A 17,217-nucleotide genomic window follows, 5' to 3' on the forward strand; every position below is an offset into this window, starting at 1 on the left:
GCCTGGCTGGGGGCATCCAGATCTCATCAGGCAGGTCTGCATGACATGGGGGCTCGGGCTACTGGGAGAAGGTGCGTTACTGGGGGGAAGAATGTCTGAGGATCCCCTTCAGACTCTGGGTGTGAGAGGGCACTGGCTGGTGTGCAGTCTCAGGCTGTGCTAGCTGGGTGTTTTTGGGTCATGCAGCCCCCGAGCTGGAGGGCAGAAGCTGGAGGTTCTACCTGTGTGCAGCACAGGTTGCCATTGCTGGGGCTGGCTGGGGTGACGTGGTGCTCTCTGGACACAGCTCTGTTATGCAGCACCAGCAGCTCCAGGTGCAGCAGTGTCACCCACACCGCTGCCTGGGAGACTCCAAAGTCCTGGGTCCAGCAGGACTCCAGCTAAGCGTGGACTTTTTGGAGATGGGGTATGAGGAGGGGCTTTGGGGACCTCTGGAACTGTTGTCCTGGAGAAGTTGGAGATTCCTTGGTGTGGGTACATGTTTCTGTCATACTTGTGCCCTCTAGTGGCTTTGTCCCCTTGCCAGTCACATGGCCATCATTCTAGTGCCATGACCATGCCTCTGATCCCATGGCCACGCTTCTGGTCCCATGGCCACCATCCTGCACTGGCCAGGATCAACCTCGCCCTCCACCACTGCCAACCCTGGCATCCATGGCTGTAGGGAAATGCTGTGTGACAAGGGCTTGGGTCAGGCCAGGAAGGCATCTCAGCACTGCCTGATGCCTTTCCCCATGGTCATCTCCTTCAGGTTGAAAGGGAATGCTTGCTCTTGTTTTCAAGATGCTTTAGCATGGAAATGTAATTTTTAGATCTGGGGGTAAGCAATGGATTCCAAAACCTTTTCAGAGTCTTGATTCCCCAGCGAAAACTGTTGGGTGAGTGACCCCAAAATGTATTTCATTGCAGAAAATCCAGTCTTGAGATTTCTAACACAAAGTTTCTAATTTTTGACTGCTTGAGGCTGTTCTCTACCTCTGTGTTTTCTCTGTGCTTAATCACATGACAGCCTGAAAAAAAACCAAACCAACACACTTTTTTCTCATTCTACTGATGTTTCTCTTTTATCTAAAAGAAATAAAGCGCTCCTTTGCCTCTGGCCCATGGCAGCCACCACAGCTCAGCTGTGCTCCTTGGGGATGGGATGCCTGGATGCCCTGTGGCTGCTCCTGTGTGCAGCTCTTCTTCCCCACATCTCCTCTCTGAATGTTTTTGGGCCCTACCCAGAGCTGCAGCAAGGATGGGAAAGGTGGTTTGGTGGGAGAAGCCCAGCCAGACACTGTGGGTCCCTGCTGTGGCTGATGGAGCAGGGTGAGAATGGGGTCCCATATATAGGGCAGTGTGAGCTCCTGTGTCCCCTGTAGGGACAGGGGGATGGGGTTGTCCCCTTGCACTTGGCAGCCATCCCTGCCTGTGCTCCCTCCAATAGCAGGGGGATATTTCCTATCTGAGAGAGCAGATGTTGGTTAGGAGCTTCCTAAGCAGTTTCTCTTCCTTTCCAGAATTGCTGCTTGGAGAGAGAATTAAATTCCCTTTTGTTGTCAGTTTAGAGGAGAACAAAACCAAATGTCACCTGGAGAAATTCTTGCTGCTGCACCCCCAGGGGATGGAACTGCTGCCTCAGGACCAGGATTAGCCCATCACTGAGAAAGCTGATGGTCCCTGAGGGGATTAGACAGATGATCAGTGCTGGGATTAGTTTGTATGGTGGCTGCGGTGACAGCAGCGACCCAGAGCAGCAGCTTCACCCTGCCTTGCACTGAGCCAACCCACCCCCAGCCCATTCCCATGGCATCTGGGCTGGTCCACGAGTGGTATCATGCTGGTGACGGGCTGGGGACAATGGCCCTGCAGCCAGCACTGCCACAGATGTTCCACATTTTGGATTTCTCCTCCTTCCAGCCTCGTTAGTATTGAAATTAAAAGCAAGTGTTTGTGAATTGGTAGCTGTTCTCCAAGACCCTAATTAGCAAATCTCTCCATCCCCTGGGGCTGCAATCTAATAATCAAAAAAAAAAAAAAAAAAATCCCAGCACCCAAACAAGCCCCAAACCTTGTTTGATGGATTAGGAGTGCTACTGGAACAGTAGGAAGTGGCTCTTCCTGCTTAGTATGGTAATTAAACACTTCAATTGCAATTATTTTTGCAATTAGATAAGTCTCTAATTGTTGTCATAGGTGGCAGGGGTTTGGGTGTGTGTTTGCCAGTTCTTCCTCCCTGAACTGGATTGGAGAGTGGACGCTACAGGTGATTCAGGCCTGCTCCTGCCTGGTTTGTTTGGGGAGGACAAATTCTCCATGTGCTCAGCTGCAAGGACTTGTTTGTCTCCTGTTCTTTGTAAGGGTGCTGATGAGGCAATGTCTCCATCTGCTGTGGGGGCTCAGCCCAGAGGTCTTGTAGCTCCTCATCCCAAGGCTGTGTGAGGGAGGACTAGGAGAGGATATTGCCTGCCAGGGTATCACCTTGCTGGGGATGTTTCCTTGCTCACTGATTCTTTGGTGGGGTTTTGCACTGTCCTGGTTGGGTGCTGCAACACCACTTGTCCCTCAGCCTTCCTTGCTCTCTGGAGGCCATTTGCTGTCTATAACCACTAATTACTGAGAGAAGGGTGAAAGCCACAGATGTACCAGTGGTGGGTGCTGACACTCAGTGCTGTGGTGGCTCGGGGGTGTCGAGGGGTTGGGGGCTCGGGCGGGGTGCGCTGTGCCGGGTTGAGGAGCCCTGTCCCCGCCGTGGGTGATGCCCGTGGCGTGTCCGGAGCTCGGGGTCGGCGGACAGGTCCGCTCTCGCAGCAAGCAGGGGGAGCTCCGAGCCTGCGCTGCTGCCGCACTGGGTCCGCACCTGGGGGGCGGCCGAATTTACCCTGTTACCCCCGGGGTGTCCCCTGCTACCCAGACACTCACCGTGTGGGTGTCGCCACCCCGGTCTGGCCCCACGCTGGGAGCCCCCCCTGGGCATCCCTTCCGCCGGGAGCCCCCCGGATCTCGGGGAGGGGGTGTCCCGGGGCAGCCGGAGGTGCAGCAGGACCGAGCTCTGCTCTCGCCCGTGCCCTCTGCCGGGCAGAGCCCCGCCGCAGTGGAACCAGCTGGCCTGGGGGCTCAGCTGCCTTCCCGGAGGATACTGCAAACAGGATCTGCCTGTGCCCCAAGGATGCTGCGGAGCGCAGGATAAGCGAGCTGTACCCGGGGCGGTAGGAGTCAGGTGTATTCCAGGAGGAAGACTCCTGCCCCACAGCACAGCAGTGTGGGGATCCATGTAAGTTCCCATCCTACCTGGTCCTCGCTGCCTGTTGCCCACTTTCTCCCATCAGAGACCAGGGAGGGATCATCTGGCTGATCCCACAGGCCAAGATACTCTCTGGGGGGTGACAGCCTTACTCAGGGCAGCTACAACTTGTATCCTGGGGGCTTGTGCTGTGTGCGTCCAGGCTCTGTCCCAGCAGAGGGATGGGACAGAGACTCTTCTCAGGACAAAGCACGCTCAAAAAAATCAAGCATCTAATTTTCCTTCTATCTTAAACAGATTTTTATACCACTGATGATTTCTGCACAGGCTCAGACCAGAAACATCCTCTTCTGGTAGTCTTAGTGTTGAGCTGCTGGGGAGGGCAAAGGCTGGGGCAAACCCCAGCTGCTTAGCATCTCCCCATGGCCCAGCAGGCTCCAGGGGCCCTCTCCACCTTGCAGTGGGGCTGGGACAGTGGGTGTGAATCAGGGACAGCACCAGGGATGCCAAAACCTCCCAGTGTGGGAGGCAGTTTTACTCCAGCACTGATGCTGGAGCTGAGGGACTGGGATGTCCTGAGCACAGACATCCAGCACTTGTGGCTGCCAACATCTGCCGTGCTGAGCCCTCCTGCCACATCACCCTCCATCTACCAGGACCCCTGCCCCCTCTGAGGGGTGGATACATCCCTTGGACAGGGTAGCTGAGAAGGTAATGCCTGTGTTGCCCTTCTCCATCCTACACTGGTCTGTCTGGCACCAAGACCTCAACTGCAGCCCCTTTTCCTCCCTGCCCTGTGCCCTCCAGCCTGATCCACTGCCATGAGCATGGGGAGGGCATCCCTATCCCAGCCCTGCCAGGGGCACATGCTGGCTCCCAACCCAGCTCCTCAGGCACCTCTGCCTGCTGGTGTGGGGCCTGATGCTGGAAGTGTCACTGTCCTGACAGAGCGGGGGAGAGGCTCTTCTGCAGCTTCTCCAAGGGTTCTTCAAATACACCACCCTCCCGGGAAGAAACCTGGGTGGGCAGAAGCCTCTCCAGCAGTTTTGGGGATGGAGTAAATTCCACATGCCAGAGTTGGGATCCTGCAGGGGAAGAGAGAGAGTGATCAGTGGCTTTGCAGGATGCAGATGGTTCTATTTCCTCCCCCCTTTCCTGCTCCCCAGTATAAGGGATGCTGCATTAAGCACCCACTGTGCCTGGGGCGGACCGTGATGTGATGCTGTGAGGATGCTCTTGGCAGAGCATGACTAAATGCTCAGTGCTGACATTTGGGCAGAGCCGAGCAGGCTTGCATCACCTCAAGACCCATCATCCGACACCCCTCTGGGTAATATCGTTTTGCTTTGTGGCTTTCTCTGCCTGTTCTTCCTGTCCCCTGGGCCAGCCAGCAGCAGTGGGTTGTTGCCTCTTCACATAGCTTGACAAAAGTTGGTATCCTGGGGTTGGTAGTGCTCTGTTCCTGGGTGCTCCTTCTCCCATGGCCCCTCTCCTTGCTACTGCATGTGGGTCAGGGACTCTTTGCATGGGTGTCTGGCACGAGATGACATTTCCCACTCCCATGTCACAGAGAGGAAATCTGTGGCTACACCAGGGCCTCAGATCTCCTGCAAACCTCACCCTCAGACCATTGTTTCATTCTGCTGATTAGATCAGCAGTCTCTCAGGGGGTGGCTGGTATTTTGTCTTTACATTAAGGAAACTACATGTGTTTCAGAACATATGCAAGTCACAGAGAGGGAAAGCATGAAGCAGAAGAGCAGGAATTGGTGTCCCCTCTGCCCCTGCTGCTGGGCAATGACAGCAGCAGAGATGACTGCCTTGTGTCTGCACTGCCAGGGGGTGAGTGCTGTGCCTGCCCTGGGGAGCTTCATTGTTTGCTTTGCGGTTTCCAGGCTCGGAGGTTCACTCTGCTCCTTCCGGCATGGCAGCAGTGATGCCACCCCAGAGAGCAGCATCTGTAGCCTCCAAGCCTTTGGTTCTCCTTCTCCTGATGGGCAATGGCATTTCCAGGGTGATTCACAGGGAGTACCTCCAAGAAGTGCAGGTTGATGCTGTGCTCCAGGGCAGGAGGGCCCTGTGCTCCAGCTCCCTCCCAGCTGCACGTGTGAACAGAAAGCACTGGCTCTTGCCATTGCTGTGACCTTGGCTAAGGTTAGAAGTGCTCAGTGTGCAGCAGGGACAAAGTGTACCCAGCTTCCAGCATGTAGGTGACTGTATTTCCCCACAAGGCACAGTCAATACAGAAAGCCCAGGTTATCAGCATGCAGCTTTGGAGGGAGAGCATGTGGAGGTCAGGGTGACCTTGCCTGGCTCTTCCTGAGAAGCCCTGCACAAAGTGGCTCTCTGGTGCTGAGAGGCATTGCCTTGCATGGCAGCCGTGGCCTCTAGCCCAGCACCACTGGGAGAGAGCAGCAATGCCCAGTGCAGCATCAGCTCTTCACCCCGGGAGCCCTGCCAGCATCTCCACCAAAGCTGCTGGCAATTTATGTGGATGTAGGCTTGCATGAAAATGAAGTGTGCTGGAAATGTATGGTCTGAATGCAGCTGCCTCTGCAGTGTGTGAGGGACAGGCAGGATGCAGCATCTTCCAGAGCACTGCAGGGTGGTTCTCTGAGCCCAAACCTCTGGGGCAGCCAGGGGATACCCCACTCTGTGCACATCCCCTGGGCTTGGGGACGGGTTTGTAGAGCAAACAGTTCTGGATAAAGTAGTGAGGATGCATCTCTGATGATATTGCCCTCTGCACCAGGCAGGCACGATCAGGATGGGATGGCTGGACCAGGGAAAATGCAGTGGATGCCACAGCAGGGAGAGCTGCCTCTCCCTTGCTTGCACCCCGCGACCCCAGCCCTGTACTCACCCTGCAACCTTTGCCTCTGCCGTTGAGTTTTTCACTGAGGAAAGCTGAGTGTTGTCTTTTGACCTCATACACAGGATTTTGGAAGAGGGCAGCCAGGAGTTGAAGGCTAGGAGATGTGGGTCCTAGGGCAGCAGGCTGGCTGAAACTCATGGGAGAGCTCTGGTGCTGGAATGGGTTAGATTGTGCATGAAGACAGAAAAAAACAGAAAAGGAAGAGACCAGTCTGTCAGTGGTTTTGCTCTGTGAAGCACCAGGTAGTGCCTGCCTGGTGTCTGCCCCCTGAGGCCAGCAGCTGTGGCAGGGACAGGGACAGTGACTCTTTCCTATGAAAACTGGCTTCTCCTCTGCCCATATACTGTGGCCACTGTCCTGCCCCAAGCTGCCCTGAGCACAGCTGATGTGTTTTCTGCCCAGTATATCTGATAGTGCTGAACACTCCTTCTCTCAGGATTTCAGTCTCTCTGGACTGCAGGGACTGGTCTCACAGCCTACAGCCATGAGCATGCTGAGGACCACATCTCTTCAGAGCCCTGTCCCACTGCACTGAAGCAGCTCCCTGAGGTCCATCAGTGATTTTTTTTTACTGGTTTTGCGTGAAATGAAATGCCTTCCCCTGGTGCCTGGTGGGGAGATGGAAGCAGCTGTGCTCCCTTGCATCTCTGTTTGGCCCTGCCCTCTCCACCCTAGCTGGTCCTCAGCCATGGAAATGCCTCCAGTCCTTTAAAGGCTCCTGTGGCTTTTGATTCCCTGCCCTGCTCTTGACACTCTGAGACTAGCTGCAATTCTTTAGTATTCCCACTCTTGTTTGTTGGTCTTTTCTCTATGCTTCATAACTGAAAAGAACATTGTTATTAAAGGCAACAGTTCAAAATTCTACTGGTTGTGCTTTCCCTTGAATAACCCCATGGAGCTACTCTGAGCAGAGCTCTTCTGGGCTCTGGGCCTTCTTATTTGGGGGGTTATGAGTTTGTGGAATGATTCATGTTGGTCTTTTTATGTTAACATGACCAGGGCAAATGACTGGGAAGACTACACAGAGGAGAAGAGGGGAGAGGAACCAGCTCGGTTTGTGCTTGGGGTGAAATTGGATGCCAGGCTTTTGGTGAACAGGTAAATCTTGTGCCCATCTGTCTTGTGTGGTATTATTTGAACCAGGTCATCTGCCAACAGCAGATGTTTATATATGTGACTATGGAAAAAAGGGTTAGAGGAGGTCACATGAGTGAGTCATTGGTGAGTCATTGCTGTGCAGGTGAGAGGGCTAAGAAGAGAAGGAAAGTAAAAGCAATAACTGATCATTTGGTGCTTGAGCAACTCTTATCTGATTGCGAGAAGAAACCACAGCGGTGGTGCTGTGTAGGATGGGAGGGAGCTCTCTGGATTTAGAAAGGTCAAGAAACATCCTTGTGCTTAAGTCTTCCCTCTGGGAAACCAGGGGAAGAAACTTTTCTACCTGGAAAAGCTAGAAGGGGGAAAGCCAGCAAGTCAGTGACCTTGACCTCTGTCTGGGGAACAGAAATCCATTTTTCTTCCCCTTTTATCTCCCTCTATCCCTCTTCCCTTGTGGTAGGCAGCATTTTGAGGAGTCATTGACATTTAACTTCTCTCTCTTGGCTGAGTAGGGAAGTCCCAGCAGCCTGTTCCCCATTGCCAGCTCTCCCAGTTCAGCTGCAGAACCCCAGAGGTGAGCTCCTGGTTTGCCCAGGGGCTGCACTTTTCTGTGAGTACACAGGACAGCTCTCTTTGTCTCTCTGTGTTTGCAGAAACATCTCCACTATGTCAGACACATGTTTTCCATATGTTTTTATATACACCCTATAACTACATCTACCAAATGTTATACCTTTGGACTCTTCATTAATTCCTTGGAAACTGAAAAGGCAGCCTTAGGAGCTGCATTCTTGCATTTGTTCACATTCATCCATCCCTCTGTATCTCCTCTGCTGCCCCTGTCCTTTGGGTAAAGTCACGCTGGAACCCCAGGGAACGCACGATGCTGGCTGAGCCTTTTGGATGGCTCTGAACTTTGTTTCACCTCCCTGTGTTCTCCTTTTGGTGGCTTGAGACCGTGTTTCTGCGGCAGGATCAAGGGTACGTGCTGCAGGAGGCAGCACGAGTGCGGGTTCTTTGCTGGCACGCTGGGAACAGCGAATCAAAGGACTCCTTATCTATGGATGGAAAGTTTCTGGGCTGCTTATCAGGCACTGCTTAGAGGTTAGATTAGTCTCAGGAGCAGCAGTTTGACAGCAAGCATCTCTGTTCTTGTGCTTGGCTGAGTGAACACCTTGGAGTGAGGTGGTGTGGGGGTGGCACAGCCCTGCAGGGATGTGGGTGCCCAGGGAGAGGACTAGTGCCACAGCCTGGCACAGAGCCTTGCAGCACCCATCCTGCTTCCTTGCTGCACCCCCATCCCTCAGTGGGACTGACCCCCATGACATACTTGGGATGACGCTGAGGGAATTTTTGGCTCTAACTTTACATGGGTATTATTAGTAATCTAAAAACATTTGCCATCCTAATTTTGGCTACTCTTGCTCCTTTTCCAGAGATGGGAATGGAACTTGCTGTTGGCTGAATTCACTGCTGATGCAAACTGATGGCCAAAATGCTGAGGGTGCATCAAAGCCTCATGTGTAGGAAGGCTCTTACCTCTTGTGGGCTCCATCGGTCAGCAGGATCCCCTTCTCATTCCTCATCTCCAGTTTCAGGGTTTTACCCTCCTGCCTGCCCTGGCCCTGCCCGCCTCTGGATTGGGCCTTCTGTAGGGGAGGCAGGCAGGAGCTCCTGGGACCCCCTGTCCTCCAGCAGTGCAGCAAGTGCTGATATGCCACTCGGAAATCCCTGTTGAGTGTCCCATAGAGGATGGGGTTCAGGGCTGAGTTGGCGTAGCCCAGCCAGAGGACAACGGACATGGGTGTGCCTTTCACCCTGCTGTCTCCCCACATCCCCCGGTACGTGAACACGGTGAAATAGGGGAACCAGCACACGATGAACGCTCCCAACACCACTGCCAGCGTCACAGTGGCTTTGTGCTCTTTCACCATGGGTGACATGGGGGTGTTGCACCATGTGTGGTTTATCCTCTTGGCTTGCTCCCTTGCTATGTTGAGTATCCGGTAGTAGGTGATGCACATGATGACCAAAGGGATGTAGAAGGTGAGCAAGGCGTCCACTAACCCATACACAGGGTTCACCTCCAGCGTGCACTCCTTGTTGCAGATGGGGACTGTGTTTTGGACTGCTGTCCCATTGGTGTTCCAGCCCAGGTGGATTGGTAGGAAGGAGACCATTAGTGAAACGGTCCAAATCACAACTAAACCCACAGCCACCCGGGGAGGAGTGACCAGCTGGCAATAGCGGAGTGGGGTGGTGACAGCGATGTAGCGATCCAGGCTGATCAGGAAGAGGTTGAGGATGGAAGCCGTGCACAGCATGACATCAAGGCTGCTGTAGATGTTGCACAAAGTGCTGCCAAAGGGCCACTCTCTGGCGAGTTCATAGAAGGCAGAGAAGGGCAGCACCAGGAGACCCAGCAGCAGGTCAGTGATGGCCAAGGAGACGATGATGCAGTTCGTCAAGCTGCGGAGCCGGCGGTCAAGGGTGACGGCCAGGCAGACAATGATGTTACCACAGAGAGTGATCACGATGAGGATGACGAGGCAGGACCCAATCAGCAGCTGCAGGGGAAAGTCCATCCTTTCTTGAGAGCTTGTGTGGTTGTAACATGGATCCATGGTGTAGCTGCATGGATGGAGCAGTCCTGCTCTCACTGGCTCTGAAGCTACTTGGAGTAAGCCTCTATCAGGTAGGTCTAGAGACCTTCCCAAAGTGACCCTTGGTCTACAGGGACCTTGGAGAATATTGAAGAGTTACTTTGCATGCTCAGTCTTGTGTGCTGGGAATAACATGGCCTGGGGAACGACGTGGCCCTGCAACTCACTTGTACTCATCGGCCCCATCTGGGAGCTCAGTGCTGGAGCTGTGTCAGCTGCTGGTGGCTCTCAACTGCTCCTTTTCCTCTCCTGCCTTCTCCTTTCCTCTGAGCAACCATGGGTTCATGTGTTGTGGGCTCTCATGCTCTATGCATGTTTGGTTGGTGACAGTGGTCAGCAGTGCTCCAGCAGGGACAGAACTTTGCCACCTCCCAAGGACAACCTGCAAAGAAAGTGTCTGGTGAGACACTAGCATAAGTTGCCCAGAGAAGTTGTGGATGCCCTATCCCTGGAAGTGTTCAAGACCAGGCTGGATGAGGCTCTGAGCAACCTGGTCTAGTGGAAGGTGTCCCTGCCCATGGTGGGGGGGTGGAACAAGATGGTCTGTAAGGTCCCTTCCAAACTGAACCATTCTGTGATTCTATGAAAGCACCAAGTAAGAGCTGAAGTGGGCAAAGGTCCTTTGAGCTACCCCCCCTCCAAAATCAGAGTGTCTGCACCTCCCTGGCTGCTACAACCCACTTAAACCCAAATTGAAAAGTCCTTTGGCAGCCAGACACACATGTACCTGCTAGCTGGGCCCATGTAATGCAGTTATGTTGAGAGAAGGGCAGGAATTTTAGAACTACCAAGTTCCTACAGGCTTACAATAAAAACGAGGACTGGGAGGATATGAGGAAAGGATTTTCCCGAGAATGAAGTGCTTATGCAATCTAGCAAAATTAGTTCCAACTACATAGTTTCTGAAGATTGGCTGTGGCTGTCAGTCTCATTAAACTTTGCCCTTGCATCTGTGCTTTGCAGCAGCCCATGCTTTGGGTTGGTCCCTGCCATCACCAACCACAGTAGCTCCAGCAGCCTGGATAGGAAATCCTCACTCTGCTCTGGGCCCTGGGAGGGAAGAAGAACATCCCTTGTAGACTTACTTTTTATGGCTATTTTCTGTCTGGATATACATAACAAAAGGCTGCATTTTTCAAGGGCAGAAACAACACAGAAAACCCCTCTAACTTCCAAAAGAGCTCTGAGCTGCTGATTATGGTGGTCTCCAGGACCATACTGCTACTAGATTCAAAGGGTCCTCAGTTCTAGTGTGATTGGAAGCAACACTGAAGGTACCCAAAGGGGAACTGAGGCACTGCAGGGACAAGAAAGAGGGCTGGGATCAGGGTCAGGAGCCAGACTGACCGTGCTGGGCCCCTTATGAAGCCACCTGTGGCACAGCTTGGTCTCCCACCATGAGCTTCTCCTATGAGGTGATGGGTCTCCCCATTCTGCCCCATATGCTGGTGGGGGAGAGCTGTGCTGGTCCACATGGGTGGTGCATGACCCAGCTCTCCAGGCTCTCTGCACCCCATAGAGGGCAGTGAAACCCACTCTGGTCTTGCCCAGGCTCGTGCAGGAAGGTAGAGCTGATTCTCCGCAGGGTGCAGCAGCCTGCAGAAATGGAACAAACAGAAGAAACTCTAGAAAATGAAAAGGTCCAGCCTTGTCAGAGGGTAGAGGTGAGATTTTAAAGTTAAACTCACCCTGCAAGAACAAGATAATGCTGTGGAGTAGGTTGAAATACACTTCAGATGATTTATGTCTTTGATTCAAGGTTAAAGGCATGAGGGCCAAGGAAGGGAGAATACCAGGGAGACTGCATGAGTAAATAACCACTGATTGCCAGGAACCATGTGGGGGAGAGATGGGGACTGGACCACTGAGTTTGTAGGTGATACCCAGAGCCCTGCTGCCTCTAAAGGCATGGAAAGTGAACGACAGCCAACAAACCAGCCCGTGGGAAGCCTTTTGCTGAGCAGAGCAAACTCACTGCCAGACAGGAGGTCCTCAGAATTTGGGTGCTGGGACTAAGGCTGCAGGGAGAGAGATGTGATACTTTCCACCACGGTGGCAGTGTGTGGAGTGGTTCCTCACCTCCCGCCGCAGCGCAGGCTCTTGCCATGGAAAGCTCTTTGTTCATGCACAAAAGGAGTGTGGAACAAGCTGAGCGCTGCCTGCCCACTGACGGCAATGAGGAGAACAGGTTGTTCTCACAGAAGGGTATTTCCAAGTGAAAGGGATGTTTTTTTCATTGCTCCCAACATGTGGAAATGGCAGATTAAATTATAGGGGGAGTAGCACACTTAGAAAATGCTGTAGGTGGATTGCAGCCTCCTACGTGGCTGCTTTACCACACACCAACAACCTGCTCCTGTCACCAGCTTTTGCAGCTTATGTGGTCTCTGCTGGGCCTTGGCTTGTGCTCTGCTGGTAAGCCCCAGCTCTGGGCACATCAGCACATTTGGAACCTGATGTGGTGTCAGGGGCAGCCCCTGGTGCATCCCTGCACAGCACGCCTGGCAAGAAGGAGTTTTGCTTCTTATTGCTTTTTCAAATTAGCTCAGGACAAGGAATGGCCACTTGGAAGAGGATAGAGGTGTCCCCATCTCTGCAGAAGAACCCAGGCAGAGCTGGGATCTTGGCAGCTCAATGTGGGCTGCAGGGCTCGACTGCCCACAAACCCTTGGAATGTTGTTCCTCCACAGGACAGGGCAGAATCTGTTCCCTGTCAGGTCAGATGTGTGATGTTGCCACCATAACTGTAGCAGAGGTGCAGGAGACTTCCCTGTATCCCTCAGCTAAATTATCTCACAGAAACATTCCCACAAGTGAACATAACCTCAGGATATGGCTTTGCAGGGAAAGCAGGCTGGAGGGCTGGTACAGGTGAGGGGCTGTCAGCCCACTGCCATCAGGACACAGTCCCTGGGATGATGCATCCAGTTCAGGGCTCTCTCCTGGAGCATCAGCCCTCTGGCACTCCAAATCTGCCCCTGGCTTTCTGCCCAGGTCACTCGCAGCCACCTTTAATACCTGTGTCCTCTGCTCTTGTGTTTTGGCAGAGAGAGTTGATTTCCTCCTTGATGAACGAGTGGAGCAGCTGTTTCCCATGGCAGTCTTTCCAGCAACAGCCTGAATAAATGATACCCTTCCAGCCCTGTCTCACCAGGCAGCTTTTACATTTACCTGATTATCCTCATTATCACAGCCTGGACCTGTTCATAGTTCAAAATCACCCTCCTGACATTAAAAGGACCAGAGCAGGGCATTGCTTCTGGGTCATCCTTCTAGTGCCTTTTCCAGTGGTGCTGGTGCTCTGATGGACACTATCTCTGCTGTGAAGACTTGCCAAGTTGCATTTGTTTTGTTGCAGTCATCCCGGGGTTCTCTAAAAGCCAGATATTTTTCCTGTGGTGTTTTCAGCTGCTTAGAGTAGCAATTTTTGTTGTTAGGCCCTAAGCATATGAATTTGTGCCAGCCCAGTGCGTTTCTGTTAATCTTCAGATCCTCTGGTTATAGTCCTGTAGTACTTAGTGCCTTGTCAAGTGCAAAACTTTTCCCAAGTTTCTCACCATTACATTTTCTTACAGAAACCCTCATTTTCTGAGCCAAGACCACTAATGAAAATCATTAAATAAAATTTACCTCTAGGCTGATCTTTAAGGAACTCTGTTAATAGCCTTCTTTGGTGCATTAATGATCCTTCCATTGTAAAGTCCTATCATCTTCCCATTATTCTTTTTACAATTCTCATAGTAATTTCTGCTTTCCCTTGCCTGAGCAGATATTTTCTGCTCTGTTGCAGTCCACGTTTTATTTGATCCACTGTGTTTAAAATGGCATTTATCTCCTCTGGGGAGGGGGCTGTGATTCATTCACTGGAAAATCCTGTTGCATCTTACCCTTTTATTCCACACCCCCCTCCCCCCATCTTTCAGCATCCTTTCCTTCAACATGGTTAATTCCAGCACTCTGTACACTTTTGCAGTAAGATTAATGGGATGCAGCGCCTGCTCCAGCAGTGTAGGGATTGCACTGGCTGCTCTCCCTTCCTGCACTACTGCTTCTGGCATACCTGGTTTGCTTAAAATCTGTTAAAAGCCTGGGTACTCAGCACTGTGAGTGGATATATGGGCAGAGAGGAGCACTCAGTGCCTGGATGTGGCAGCCTGTCTTTGGGAAGCGTTTCCCACTACCGGAAAGGGCACTGACAGAGGTGGTTGCGGGCTCAGGAGAAGCCCCACATGAAACATTTTAGCTCCATCCTGGGGATGCTCTCAGGCAGATCTGAAATGTTATTTTGCCTCCTGTGTTAGCTTCTTTCCGAGAAAAGGGCTGGCAGACGTCACTTAGCAGCAGAGCAAATTCCCTGGCCCTGCAGAACTTGCAGCAGAGCATCAGGGCTTTTTCTAAAATTATATTCAAGTGCTTCCTGAAGTTAAACATCTGGGCATGCTGTGAGAGGTACTTAGCTGAGGCTGTGAGATGGGCAGGAGTGTGGGGGTTTCTTCTGGTCTGAGAGGATGTCTGAGGTTCCATGGTGGGGAGCAGGCAGGGCTGGCAGTTGCAGGGACCCTGGGAATGGCCTTCTTGACCCCTGCCAGAGCCAAGAGCCTGCCCCACATGGGACAAGAGCAAATGTGCCAGAGCCAGGACTTGAAGGTGATGCGAGAGAGGACAAATGTGAGTGGTGCAGAAACGAGTCTGCCTTGCTGTCTGTGAAGGGTTTTGGGGTAGTTTCCAGTTTATGAGCAGCCTTCCTGGAAGGGCTGTGCTCCTCCCATGCAGTGCTGCACTTCATAGCATCCCCCAGCACTCCTCTGACCCTGAGCTCAGTAAGCCCCATCACTGGAATTTCTGCTCCCTTATTTCCACCTCTTCCTTGAAATCCCTCATCTCCCCTCGGCTTCTCAGGGCAGGGCTATTGAGTGTGCTGCTCACTCATCCAAGGTGCTTCATGCTCTCATTTGGGTGTGTAGACACAACTCACCCTGGATCTTACAGGTGCACAAAGGCAGTTTCAGTCTCATTTTGGCAAAGTCCTTTTGGAATCTCACTGCACCTCTGGGGTTGTGAGGGGATACTGGTGTCCTGTGTGGCTGCATCCCCAGACACTTTTGTCACTTCTCCTTGGTCTCCTCCAGAGCCTGGTGCTTTCTCTTCCCCAATCCAGCCTGATCCCTGATGCAAAGCAGCAACTATTATGTCTGACATGAGCAGAGGGGCTGGGGGAGGCAGGACAAAATTCTCATCACTGCCACCAGCCCTACATTGTGCTCCCCCAGGAGGAAAAGGACTCCATGGGTAAGAGGCAGTTAGGACTCCTGAAAGCAGGAAACAAAGAGATATGGGGAACCCAGCACAGCAGAGCAGTCAGAGTTTTGAAAGTTTGTTCTGCAGAGAGTGCCCAGAAAAGGTGGAACTGAAAAAAAAGGTTCTGGGCTCATGGGTGCTCTTGGAGTTGCCCAATTTCCCAGCAGAGGTCCCAAGGTTCAGCCTCCTGATGAAGCCTATTCCAGGCAGGGCACAGCGAGCAGTGCATACCCCTGGGGATTACCCACCCTTCCTGTGCCAGAGCTACAGCCCAGCTCGGGGTACCCTGCCTCACAGAGCTGACTGTGCTCTGGGATGGGGCAGCAGCAGATGCCCAGCAGCTGCCAGGGTGTGGAGGGCTGGATGGAGAGGCTGGAGTGCTTGGAGAAAGGGCTCAGGCAGCTCAGTGCAGGAAGTCAGTTAAGAAACCTTGTGGGGAAGCTGCTTGGGCAGAGATGCTGCACACCACAGATATTCAGGCAGGGCAGGGCTCTGCCTCTGTGCCCTGGGCACACTCCACCACGTCCTTCCTCTGGCCCTGATGTTCTCAGGTTCAGCTGTCCCCGCCAGTAACAGCCAAAAAACGTCCCCAAACTGTCCTCTGCTCCAGCCACCACAGGGAGCCGATGGCACAAGGGTCTGATGACCCGGGTGGCACACTGCAGGGTGCTTAGCACACCCCAAACTCAGTAGTGACCCACCAACCCCTCTGAGATCTTACCTAGAAAGTAATTTACCAGCGTAACAAGTAAGCAAAAAGTAAGGCAAAAGCTTTACCTGGGAAAGGTGCTGCTTTCCCACAGCCCTCGAGCGGGTGGGAGCCCTCAGTGGCTGCGCTGCCTCCAACTTTTCCCCAGTGTGTGTGGCTCAGTTGTGAAGGCAGAAGCGTATGCTGTGAGAGGCAGCGGCTGCTCCGTCCCTCTCTTCTCCTCCCTCCCTCCCTCCCTCCTCTCGTACCAATATCCAGGCAGCGGTGACTGCAACATGAGTCAGACCTCTAGTGGGTGGGATCAGAGCCGTGAACTCAGACACCGAGGTTATCATCCGGCAAATTTGAAATGCTGAAAGTGAGACGAACTCCCAGCACGTGGTTTGCCGGGCTCCACCGAGCCGTGCCTGGCACAGAGAGGAGGGTGGGATGCCTACTGCCTCCTGCTGCTGCTTCCCTTGCGTGCTCCCATCACCTTCCTCACTAACATCGAGGTTTCAGGGCCCTTTTCGCTGGTGGCTTGCCATGTGTAAAACCTTCCTCCCTCCTGGCTCTCTTCTACAGGCACATCTTTGCCTGCTGCTGGGAGCTCTGATGCCATCACTCGCTCCCAGTTTTTGGCTTGGCAATCCATGTGAGCCCCCTGAGACCAAACATAACTGAGCCTGGAGCTGGGTGTCAGAGATGGCTCAGGGAAGATGATGACTCTTGTGTTGCACTGGGGAGAGATAAGGAAAAAAGTGGGGTAGCTGTAAAGCAGGTGGAAGAAACTGGAGCCCAGCCAAGGCTGGGGTGCACGTTTACTCCTTATGCAACTGGAGGCGTCAGGAAAAGCCCACACTGACATGCTGGGGGTTCTGCACCATGCTGGAGAAGGGGTTCACATGCTCTGGGTCAGTGTCAGGGATGCTCCAGGCTGGGCATCTTTTCCTCAAGGCTGCACTCACCTATCCTGAAAATTGTCCCCTTTGCGTGCAATGGCAGGGAGGAACCACACCAAATGACAAACAGGCAGTGACAGCCTTTCGTGTCTCTCAAATCTTTCATCTGTGGGCTTCAAAGCACTATGCAAATATCAGCTGCTGGGCCAGCTGTGCGAGGACCCATTTCCCCTTTTAGCTCTCCCTCTTGAGCTGAGCAGGTCCCAGGCTGCCAGCAGAACTCCAGTGAAGCTTGGCCACTCCCTGGCTCCACATGGCCTGGGGAGAGCAGTGGAGGCAGTGATGCTCTGAGTGAGGTGCTTCAAGCCCCAGCACTCATTTCTGAGTTCCCCACACAAATAGCCAAGGAAGGACTTATTACAGCCTGGGTGTGGTCCTGAGCTTCCCAGGCTGGAAGCAGGCAGATC

At 53.1% G+C, this 17,217-nt stretch overlaps 1 protein-coding gene across 1 annotated transcript; it reads right to left on the reverse strand.

Annotated features, from left to right (window-relative positions):
* Positions 1 to 3,706: 3,706 nt before the first annotated feature.
* HRH2 (histamine receptor H2) lies at positions 3,707 to 16,293 on the reverse strand. Its single transcript, XM_051793482.1, has 4 exons — positions 15,938 to 16,293; positions 8,739 to 10,244; positions 6,090 to 6,254; positions 3,707 to 4,311 (listed from the first exon to the last, which is right to left on the reverse strand). The coding sequence occupies exons 2-3, from the start codon at positions 9,821 to 9,823 to the stop codon at positions 6,236 to 6,238; spliced, it is 1,104 nt and encodes a 367-aa protein (XP_051649442.1). The 5' UTR covers positions 9,824 to 10,244; positions 15,938 to 16,293; the 3' UTR covers positions 3,707 to 4,311; positions 6,090 to 6,235.
* Between the last annotated feature and the right edge of the window lie 924 nt (positions 16,294 to 17,217).

This window comes from Manacus candei, unplaced genomic scaffold (genome assembly GCF_025592945.1).
Source record: "Manacus candei isolate 608988 ecotype Guabito, Panama unplaced genomic scaffold, ASM2559294v1 h1tg000037l, whole genome shotgun sequence".
NCBI classification, from domain to species: Eukaryota; Metazoa; Chordata; class Aves; order Passeriformes; family Pipridae; genus Manacus; species Manacus candei.